We start from the raw sequence: 11,569 nt of genomic DNA on the forward strand, positions 1-11,569 counted from the left end.
TTTGAAAAACCAAATAGAATACAATATAGTGTGAAAAGAATGAAGCAAATACCGTCTTTTCGTCCTCCTAAAATATAATGAATTAGAACAAAACTAGTAGAAACAGTAGTAATAAAAAAAGGCCTCCTTCCGTAAAAAAATTTTTGACCAAAAAATAAAAAAAAGACAACTGTATAACCGAATGTCAACAAGTTCTCCCCAGTGCTCCAGAAACCTGCTAATGGTTGTGTTATTGAAATTCCTTACGCTATCACAAGATCTTTACAGGATGATTAAAGAACTAGATAAATTATGGGAGTCAAGGAGAAGTGACTTTCTAAAAAGAAGGAAATTATATTTTTTTGTTTTTATCGAATCCAGTGTTCTGTTCTCTCTGTGAAAATTGATTTCCAAAAATTGAATAATCCGATGAAAATTCCGTATTACTTTTCCGAGCTTTCTCGCTGCTGCTTACTACCAAAGGGTCGCTGTGGCTACGCAGTCATCTGGGTAAATCATCACTTTTTCCCCCTTTGAGATTACGGGTCTTTCATTTTCTAAGGAGAGACAAAGGGCGGGTAACAGAGAAGGAAGACTAAGTCACGTGATCGCTGATTCCTTTTCTTTTCTACCTTATTTATTGGTTGGCAATGGAGATGAGTTTGAGATGAGATGAAATGAAATGGATCAGTTAGAAGATTTACGTATTGAATATTATAGAGTAGATTTGGTTGTTATCCGTTCTACAACTTTGCAGTGTGTAGATGAGATGTCTTTGATACGAGACGTTGACCGAAAAATTGGTCGTAAACGTTGTAGTTTTCTTGGTATGTTTCTCCGATATTGTTTCTTGCAATGTGTCCGTTCTTCTTGTTCAATAAATATGTATCGTTACCTCTCTGTTGCAATTCGATCAAGCCTGCTTCCTCGAATGCGGCAAGTAAGTCATATTGTAAATCTTTGACGTCTTCTATCCCACAACAGAGTCTGATCAAGTCTTCAGGGAACGCTCTTTGTTTCCGTAGTTCTGGATCGATGGAGGCATGTGACATCTTGCATGGCATGGAGATCAACGAGTTGACACATCCAAACGATACCGTGACGGCCCATATATTTAGTCTTTTAGAAGTTACAATGGCTTCGCTTAGTGCTAGGTCGCCAGTCTCAATGGATAGCACTGCACCGGGACCATTGTTGAAACTTTTATGCAATTCGAACTGAGGGTGAGATTCCAACCCAACAAACCTTGTCTTTAGTTGCTGGTTATTATCTGTAGGCTTGAATCCGCATATATCTTGTAGCCAGTGCGAGAGCACCATTGCGTTTATCTGTTGTTTGTAAAGACGAACAGATAAGGTCTTGAGACCACGGATCAAGAGCCATGAATCCATCGGAGATAGACCGGCACCGGTACTGTTAATGACGAAATATACGGATGGAGCCACGTCCTTCTTGGCTATTATTACACCAGCCATGATATCGTGGTGTCCATTGAGGTATTTCGTACCGGATTCGTATACTACATCTGCTCCGAATTGCAAAGGGTTGGAATTCAAACCTGACATCATGGTGTTATCAACGACGATTTTACAGTTGGAACTTGAACCACCTTTTTGTTTCACAAATTGGCACAGCCTTGGTAAATCGGCGACTTTCATCAACGGGTTGGTTGGAGATTCTAAAAGCACGATATCAACTTGCCCCAAAGAATTGTACAATTTGATGAACGACTCGGCATCCGTAGTATCTGTGTGAATCACTTTAGCATGGTTTCTCGTCTGTAGGAACGTTAATAAACGTTGAGTACCACCGTATAAATCATCACCAGCGATTATCGTTGGGATGTGATCTGAATTATCTATCAAAGTTCTCAAAATGATATCTAGTGCAGTCATCCCACTCGAGACGGCAAACACCTGTTCTGGTGCCACATCGTAAAGATTAGCGATCTGTTGTTGCAATACGGTTCTAGTTGGGTTTCCTGACCTCGTGTAGTCGTACTCTTGCAACTGGTCGAAAGAAGAGGCTTTAAAAGTGGTAGATTGGTATAGTGGAGGCACGCTTGATCCGTATTTATCGTTATGGGAAACGGATACCAAACTGGTATTCAGTGATGGCTTGCTCATGTTGGAAGTTTATTGGTTGGTGTTAGTGTTGGATTCTGATATGGCAGACTAGTGTTAGAGATGGATTTGGAAGATACAATCAAGGACAAGAAACCTTTATCGTACCTTATATATATATATATAGATATAGATATAGATAACTGACCTTGAGTGAATAAACTATGCAAAGTGTGGTATTGTGTGTATAAAATGACACATATCAAAAACAACAACTAGTCAATCGGGCTCAAAACGTTTCTTTAACCTTTCACAACTTAGGGTCAACGGGTCTTGGATTGTACCTATGTATGGAATGCCCGATATGTTGCTAATAGTGAAGATGATATTGGCAGAACCATTCCATGTGAGTGCTAGGCGATATTGAATGTGAAAAGAAAAGGAAGGGCTAAGTGAGGATGTTCTTTAGAAGGGTAAAGAGGCAGCCCTTGTCACGTGACCGCAGGAGCCACACTGAATATTACCACAACGTCGGCGTTATAGCACCGACCTTAGGATGGACAACGGGAAAAAAAACAAAAAATGCCATAATGGCACGTGACTAGACTAGTCACGTGTATGTCCACAATTATATTGCCGCTACTGTCCGCCATTGCTCTCCACTCCCCCCCCGCTTTCTATTCCTCCGTTCGAAACCCGATGGGACCATTAATTCTTCCGTTGCAGGGGTCCCGAAAAGAAATTCCGCGATTCCACTCATTAGATCGTATGTTGTTCCGGACAGTTTAGAGGTAACCTTTTTGCTGAAATTTGCTCGCAGAGTTACTGTAGGAGAGGCTACGAAAAAAGAATCTTAACCTTCCCTACCTTATCACTAATAATTTTTTTTTTTTAGCGTTTTTGCCTTCTTTCAATTTACCCAGGTATATGTCGTTCTATGTCTCTCTCTTAGTTGTTCCGGACTTCACCTCAACTTCTTGTTTTTCCATTCCAACAGACGGGCCATCTCTACTTTTCATGAATATCATCAAAGTCAAAAAAAAAAAAAATAATAACCTAAATATGATTAAGTCAACTTTTGATTTAGTTAACTACCTTACTGGTGAAACTTGAAAAATGCAGCTAAATAAAACGTTACTGTGACAGCTTTCCTTCTTTATTTCAAACTCAGTATTCCGGGAAAAGCGATATATATTTACGTATATCAACTAGTAATGAAAGTAAAGCCAGAGTCGTCGACATAGTACAGTGAAAGACGAACATATCAAAGTTAAACAGTGGAAAGGCTATTAACACCGCTTTAGAACTTTAATACCAGGTACCGGAGCAACAGTGAATAAACAGCTATGAGTAGTGATAATGGTACTGTTGAGAAAAATGGTAAAGAAAAGCTTATCCCGATGAAGGATAAGTCTGCGTTAGTCATAGATGACCGGAAGATATACAAAATTCAGCATAAACGGCAAAGACAGATTTTATCGTGTGTAGCGTGCCATAAGAGAAAGATCAAATGTGATCGGGCCAAACCAGTTTGTGAGAGTTGTGGGAAGAACGGATGGGAATGTTTATATTTTTTGAACGCCAGAGTGAGTCGTGGTGGGAAACACAACATCTCTACCGGTACGGAAGACGTTACAGCGAGTGAAGCCTCGAAGGAAGAGTTACTGAAAGTTATAGAAAAGGCGAAAGTACTAGAGTTGGAACAGCAAAGACATCAGCAGCAGAATAAGAACGATAATAGTAGTCAGAAACAACAGAGATTGGGAAAGGGAACCGGAAGTAGACGAAGTAGGCGCAATTGCAACAATGGTAATAATAGCGTTGACAGCAACAACATAAATGGTGACACGTCCAGTAATATTATGAAGGCTAATCGTCGGATCCAACCGAAAATATCGGAAGCTAGGGATACATCCAATCACAGGTCGGAAATGGCTTCACAGACGATTTTAGATAACGATTCCATGCAAGCGAATAGCAGCGATACCTCTGGATCAGCATCACAGGAGTTCGCGATTCCCGATAGTTTGAAACCAGTTTGGGATCTTCTACCGTCTACGGAAAGGTCAGACGAGCTTTATCTCATGTATATCCAGAATGTCCACATGATACTACCATTGCTAGATTTGGAACAATACGAAGTGGATCATCAACAGTTTTGGGAAGCTATTACATCTGGTAATAACTTACAAAAACCAGATTTCTTGCTTCTTTTGTTCCCCATGCTTTACGCAAGTGTAAAGTCTCTATACCACATGCTGGATAAAGATCGGTCGGAGGATTTGCTTCTGGAGATGGCCCAATATAGGACGGCGTGTCTTAGACTTTATTCAATTTTTGACTTCCCAAATAAGTACTCGTTACGCATTCTTACGGGGTTTGTTCTTTTGAATTCCGTGATTGAAAACCCTAGTGTCACAACGATCGCACAACTAGTAAGGCTATGTCAAAGAGCTAGATTGACCAAGGATCCTGTGCTTTTGGGGCTGAATGACCCAAAGAGTATACAGACGAAGAGAATTCTATTTTGGCAGATATTTCAGTTGGATACCATGACATCGTTACACAATAACTTGGCTCCTCTAATCAAACTTGATGAGTTCGACACTTCATTACCAGTGGAAGTAATAAACGGTACGTTGAATCCGTCCCTATGCTACATTAATGCAAACTACAGATTCGTGCTCTTGTTAAATGAGCTTTGTCAAAAGAAGGGCTCATTTGGTGGCATAAAGGAGAGAATTGTGGATTTGCACGTATGTTGCATGGGAAGTGCTCTTTCCTTAAACAATCATCTCACTACGTACAAATTATCGCTACATCAGGTGAAGTTTATCCATTGGGCAATGTACATGCTGAATACGTTAGCAGATAGATCGTTACTCTTGTTGCATTTGAACATAATTTCGACATCGATTCCAACTCTCCATGATAGGAAATTATTGAAACAGGATATCAGCCTTTGTAAGGACCCAATCGTGGAAAGTGGATATGGTAAAGATTACAATGTAATACAAACGATATTGAACAACTCTGGGAATCTGGATCTGTCAGTGCAAGACCAAATGAAACAGCAAACGCCGTTAGTGTACAATTTCGAGAATTTAACCAATAATTTGGTTCCAGCATCTTTACACTTCTTAGACGAGTTTGTGAAATATCATTCCACTGACGAATATGCTTGTTTCAACTGGGAACTCTTGGTGGGGAATATGCCAATAAATGCGATCACTTTTGCGTTGAAAATGCTCGCATTAGACGTGAACCGTGCAGAAAAGATGGGAAACAGATTAGTTTTGAACACCGATCTTCGATTTATCCTTTTATCCAAGGCCATCCCTATAGTGGAATCAAGGTTCGACGAGAAGACAGCTATTTCAAGACATTGCTTCCACTTGGCAAAACTTTTGTTCAAATTACTAATAGTCCGTTTCGGTAACTCGACTGCTGAGCCGATTGCTAATAAATACGATATTACTCTTTCCATCACGAAAGAGGTGCCTCAACCTACATTGAACCATGACCCCGAACAAGATAAATCTCCTTCTCCGGCGTACCCCATCCGGTCTGATGCAGATACCAGGTCCAATGTCACATACATCATGAACAGTTCAATCCCGTCGCCCACATCTCATGGATCTCCAAGAAACGCAGCGTTAGAAATGCTAGCCAAGGATGCTACCGGAGCGAACAACAACATCGCGCAACCCGAATTTTTCGATGACAGCTTCTTTTTCAGTGGTAATCTAATATACAACTCTGAGTTACTCGAAGAAAAAAACAACATCACCACGTCATGTGCCCAAATTGCTCCTCGTACCATGAAAGCAATTTCTTCTAACGAATTCAACATGAATCCAAACTCTCATTCGCTCATGCAATGGGACGATATCCCATATTTCATGACTACAAATCTAAACCCAGATACAAATACAAACACCTCGCCCCAAATGTCAGATACCCAGGACACCATGAGAATTAATAACAACAACAACAACAACAACAACAACATACCCCAGGCATTGCCATCATTATCGTCATCCTCATCGTACATGGAGACTGAAATCAAGGCAATCTACAAACAAGTACAAGATTACATAGTCCTCCTCGATAGTACCGACCACGAGCTGGAATTCGTCGCCAGCGGCGACGAATACTACCGAGAGTTTGAGAACGCCTTGTTGGAAGTGTTATGCGGGATTCTTATCCAATAGTACATCCCTGCCTCCTACTATAATATACATATCAGTTTTCATACAGACTAAACAGTTCAGATCTTTTAGGTCTAATGTGCGGCTTATCGCACTTTTTTTACATTTTCCCAGCGTAATTAAACACAAACAACAGCACAACCACTCCTCCCTCTCCGTCCAATGCCAGGGACTTCGGTAGATTTTATATGTCGTTAAAACCTACCAGCCTTCCCCCAGTCACACTCAAAGCCTTGATCTTCTCTCCCTTCTGGCACGCCGGCTTGCATTTCCGTGCGTTTGTGCTGCATTATTACGCATTTTACAATTTTCTCATCCCGTCGCACGGCCCCGTCTAAGCCATTCGAGACTGCAAAATTCCAAAAAGCGTAAAACCGTGTAAAAAGGGCTTTTCGGTGAGATAAATAAAAAAAGTACTAAAACCAACACCCTGTCTCAAGCAATTTTAAGGCAGAAAAGAATGATAAAGGTGACAGATTTAGAAAAAGGAAGATTTCTTTACATTCCTATATATAAGAACGGGATCCAGGAAGAGAGTATTTTTTCGGTCTAGCAGTTGGAGTTGCGGTTGCAATTGGAGTTTTAATTCAGCTATATTGATTTGTGTTTCTCTTTCACCTATCTCTAATATTTATTTCTGAAAGGGAATTATTCTGATTGTATTTAAGTCTCTCTTTGTTTCGTTGAATGCATGTTCTCTTACCTCTGATATCTTGGAATTGAGTCGAGTGTAAACCATCAGATCAATATTATATTAGCTAAGGATGAATCCCACGATGTATCAGAATGATTTTGTGACGATTTCACAGGAGACTCTGCGGGATGGCACGATGTTTAATTTGCAATTGAAAAGGACACCACCGGCTGATAATATGGACAATAGCAATATTGGAGCTAATAAGTATAATCAGTGGCAGTTTGATTACGAAGAGCAAGAACTGAGTAATGATTTGACCGGAAAGACCTTGGAGGATGAGATCTTCAGTTTCCAGCAAGGAACTTCAATCAGGGCCATGGGCGACGATATCAGAAGGTTATCGATAAGCGAGTACCATCGTGACGATCCAATGTACTATGAGTATGAGTTTTTCAACAAAGATGTGATGAACGGTAGTAGTAGTAGGGTAGGTAATCTTGGGGGCATGGGTAGTTCTAGGTCCGGATCTGTGTTTTCTGATGAGGATAACGAGTTTGATATCGACATGGATCAAGAGTCAATTTTTGTCAACGTGGGGTCAAAATCTGTGAACGATGCAACGCAGACAGTACCACATACAACGAATTCAATGGCATTGTTGTTATCTGGATTGGATGAAGATGTGTCCATGAACTTGGATTTGGACGATGAGAATGATGGTACTGGTAACAGTGGGGTGAAGAAACTATTCAAATTGAATAAGATGTTCAGGAACAACAACAATAGAGACCTCATATCGGATGATGAACCTCAGCAGATCTTCAAGAAGAAGTACTTCTGGTCCCGAAAACCAACGGTACCTATATTGAGGAATTCAGAACCAGTATCCACGTCTCATGGTGCTGGTCTTCCGCATGCGCATGCTGAACATGCTCCTGCCACAGTTTCTTCTCACAATGCGGAATTTGATGATGACGAAATGACCGATGTGGAGACTGGGAACCCATCGATGGCAGCAGCGATTGTCAACCCAATCAAGTTGTTGGCTACTGGGGAGACTAAAAATGACTCTGATTTGATAACTCTCAGTTCACACAGCACAAAGATAAATAGTCTGGAACCAGATCTGATCCTTTCGTCTAATTCGTCGATCATGTCTGCAGTGAAGAAGAATACAACGGGATCGAGAAGTATAAGCTCGGCATCCTCCTCTTTGCTGTCTCCTCCACCAATGGTACAGGTTAAGAAAGCGGAATCGTTATCATTGGCAAAAGTCATCTCGAGCAAGGATTCGATTTCAACGATAATAAAGAAACAACAAGGTGTGCCAAAGACAAGGGGACGGAAACCTTCGCCAATACTGGATGCTTCAAAACCATTCGGCTGTGAATACTGCGATCGTCGATTCAAAAGACAAGAGCATTTGAAAAGGCATATCAGGTCTTTGCATATCTGTGAGAAACCGTACGGTTGTCATCTTTGTGGGAAAAAATTCAGCAGAAGTGACAACTTAAGTCAACATTTGAAAACACATACACACGAGGACAAGTGACATTCTTCTTAATAGCGCTTATTTAGACTTTTCTGCCTTAACTTTAAACGATTTTTCACGCAGTATTTTGCGACATGATATGACCTCAAATAATGAAGAAAAAAAGTTCTAACGAGACTATTTATGATATGATATTGGGATTTCAGCATCTAAATGACATTCAAACTTCCTACTACACCTGACACTGATATCATATTTATCCCACCAACATTTTATGCCCTATACTATAATAATCAACTAAAATCACAAAAAAAAACTATAATTCTGAATATCAATCAGCTTATCAAGCAGTATATGAACATCGTATATGTATATATAGTATCCAATGTATCAACCCTGCTTACCTCTCGTTACTAAAGGTGACCCAACTTTTCAAGTATTGTTTCAAATTGATTGAATTCATTAGGAAGCTCCAACTCAACTTTCAAATCAGACATTTGAACACAATACGTAGATGAGATATGCCCAGTGATGCAATCAATGTTATCTGCAAGACCTACAGCAAAACTTGCCTTTTCAAACAAATTATGTTTCTCCTGTTTGATGCGCTGTGGAGTCCAGTTATTTTTGGATAATTCTTCATATTTGGAGTTCAATTCACGAATTGTCTTTTGAACCTCTTTCAATTTACTTAGCTGTGCACTTCTTTTCCAGCCGCGTCTATTCTTCAACGTATCACTCCTCTGGCCTTGAATTTCCTTCTGATACAATTCCTGACACCGAGCAATTTCACTTTTCTCATGCTCTATTCTTTTCTCTATGTTACTGGCGTCGCTATTCAACTTATTTTGCATCTGATTTTTGAAAGACCAATACACGTTAATGTTCCCACACTTTTCCACACTGATCAATCCATCTTCATCAATCATCTTTTGTACTAATACCTTCACTAACATGGAAGATATGCCACATTTCTTGGGGATATATTTCTCTAATTCCTTCATGTTGTATACGGTATGTTCTTCTTGGAAAAACCTTAGGATACGTGCTTTTTTCTCGGCAAGCGAAACGGTATTCTTACCTGGGGCCATGTTGAATTATTTGAACCTTTTAATAGACTTAATTGAAGCTGATGTCTTTGATGTGATGATGGTTCTTCTTCTGTTTGTTTTTAACCGCTGAACCTTGATAAAAATATATAAAAGAAGACGAAATGTCATTTTCCATGGGGAAATTTATAAACAGTAACATATTTTGGTGAAAGAAGTATCAGAATCGAGAGTAATTGAATCAATTCAGAGATGCCATATTAATAGCCATGGTTGCTTATAATTGGGGAGGCGGTTAGCTGCTATATACGAAACATTAAAATAGATCCTATTCTCCGGCTAAATGACAGACCACGTGAGAATAAACTCTCCTGAGGCAATATGATAGTACATAGCTTAAGCCTGTCTATCACGTCATTATTCAAAAGGTATCCAAGATGGTATATCGTACTGACTGCTTCCAATAGACTTACGTTTGTTGAACAAAAATAGCTCTTGAAATATTCTATGCGGTTGAAATTCCGAACAGGAACAGAAGTTCTATGAATGAACGAAGCATAAAATGGTGAAAGTGAAGAACGGATATTGAAAATAAAAAAAAATACTTCATATTATAAGATTATAAAGACCCAACGCTAGAATTACGTTTATATCAAATAGGGGTCCCAAATTGGACTAGTCGAGTTTAGGTAAGGTTTATTGAGGAGATACTGAAGCGAGGAAACCAAAAATGAGACGATCAAGAGGTGAATCTGTAGAACATGATTTAAAGTTTTTGCTTAACGCTGGTGAGAATTCAAATAAATGTGGTGAATGTGGGACACCATTCCCTACCTACTGTTCAGTGAACTTGGGTGTATTCTTGTGCGGTCGGTGTGCTTCCGTACATAGGAAAGTGTTAGGCAGCAGAGAAGATGGTGCTACTAGTATCGTGAAATCTTTATCTCTTGATAGATGGTCTAAGCGTGACGTTCAAACTGTTGCCGATCTTGGAGGAAACAAACATAACAGCAGTTTTTGGAACCCTAAGAAAGAACCTTTCCCATTTGACGGTGACGAGGATCGTACTGCCGTTGAAATGTTTATCAGGGATAAATATTTAAAGGGTAAGTTCAGACATACCGCTGTCAAGGTGGAAGATTTCAATCTAGAGGATGATTCGTCACAATTGGACTACAAGTCATCCCGCCCATCATCTGCGTCCGGGTCCAGAAGAAACCGTTCTGCCTCATCTGCCAGCAGTAGACCAAGATCAAGAGAAGGAGACAGACCTCCGCTTCCAAAAAGGCCGGACAACAAAGTGCAAGAAGCCGTTTTCGATGGAACAAGTGAACCAAGCCTACCTAGTACAGCATCGGCAGAACCTCGCCCAGCAGTATTCGATGGGGTACAACAATACTATGATCCAACTACCGGCCAAATTTATGTAGATCAAAACTCCTATGCGGCAATGCAGCAGGCCCAGGTACAAGCATTGGCACAACAAGTTCAACCTCAGTTTACACAACAGGTTCAACCTCAGTTTACACAACAAGTGCAACCCCAATTCACACAGCAATTACAACCTCAGTTCACCCAACAGGTACAGCCTCAATTCACTGCTCAACCATCGATAGATAAGAACACACTATTATCACTGTATCAAAGACCAGATTTATATTCTAGTGCCGTAGAAATCAAACCGGATAATCCACAATACCAACAGATCCTGAATCTCCAAAAACAACAGCAGGACCAACAACAGCAGCAACAGCAACTGCTACAACAACAGCAGCTACAACAGCAGCAACAGCAACAGCTCCTGCAGCAACAACAGTTACAACAAATGCAATACCAACAACCACAACAGTACCAACAACAATTCTACCCCCCATTCCAATAGATCATCATCCCTTGGCCTTCTTTGCAGCTGCAGCTGCAACTGCACATCTGCTACCGCACTACGGTTTAATCTCTCATACCTATGTTTGCCTATATAATACGTAAATATGGCTAAAACCAAAACACCGCTACAACTAATATCTAACTTTGTCTTCCTCCTCTGACGTTTCACAACGTCTGCTATACACTCTTATCCGGAACATCCACGATCTACTTACTACCTAGCTATCACCACTATTATCTTACTGACCATCAAA

At 40.2% G+C, this 11,569-nt stretch overlaps 5 protein-coding genes across 5 annotated transcripts; 3 read left to right on the forward strand and 2 right to left on the reverse strand.

Moving 5' to 3' along the window:
* Positions 1-722: 722 nt before the first annotated feature.
* STR3 (cystathionine beta-lyase STR3) lies at positions 723-2,105 on the reverse strand (the record flags this gene model as incomplete). The annotated part of the gene is made up of 1 exon (XM_452961.1): positions 723-2,105. The coding sequence occupies one exon, from the start codon at positions 2,103-2,105 to the stop codon at positions 723-725; it is 1,383 nt and encodes a 460-aa protein (XP_452961.1).
* Positions 2,106-3,388: 1,283 nt separating this feature from the next.
* KLLA0_C17050g (uncharacterized protein) lies at positions 3,389-6,256 on the forward strand (the record flags this gene model as incomplete). Its single annotated transcript, XM_452962.1, has 1 exon — positions 3,389-6,256. The coding sequence occupies one exon, from the start codon at positions 3,389-3,391 to the stop codon at positions 6,254-6,256; it is 2,868 nt and encodes a 955-aa protein (XP_452962.1).
* Positions 6,257-7,017: 761 nt separating this feature from the next.
* On the forward strand, positions 7,018-8,442 carry COM2 (Com2p; the record flags this gene model as incomplete). The annotated part of the gene is made up of 1 exon (XM_452963.1): positions 7,018-8,442. One exon carries the CDS (start codon positions 7,018-7,020, stop codon positions 8,440-8,442), a length of 1,425 nt encoding a protein of 474 aa, XP_452963.1.
* A 353-nt stretch (positions 8,443-8,795) lies between these two features.
* On the reverse strand, positions 8,796-9,473 carry MND1 (Mnd1p; the record flags this gene model as incomplete). Its single annotated transcript, XM_452964.1, has 1 exon — positions 8,796-9,473. The coding sequence occupies one exon, from the start codon at positions 9,471-9,473 to the stop codon at positions 8,796-8,798; it is 678 nt and encodes a 225-aa protein (XP_452964.1).
* A 688-nt stretch (positions 9,474-10,161) lies between these two features.
* Positions 10,162-11,313, forward strand: GTS1 (Gts1p; the record flags this gene model as incomplete). The annotated part of the gene is made up of 1 exon (XM_452966.1): positions 10,162-11,313. The coding sequence occupies one exon, from the start codon at positions 10,162-10,164 to the stop codon at positions 11,311-11,313; it is 1,152 nt and encodes a 383-aa protein (XP_452966.1).
* Positions 11,314-11,569: the final 256 nt, after the last annotated feature.

This window comes from Kluyveromyces lactis, assembly GCF_000002515.2.
Source record: "Kluyveromyces lactis strain NRRL Y-1140 chromosome C complete sequence".
NCBI classification, from domain to species: Eukaryota; Fungi; Ascomycota; class Saccharomycetes; order Saccharomycetales; family Saccharomycetaceae; genus Kluyveromyces; species Kluyveromyces lactis.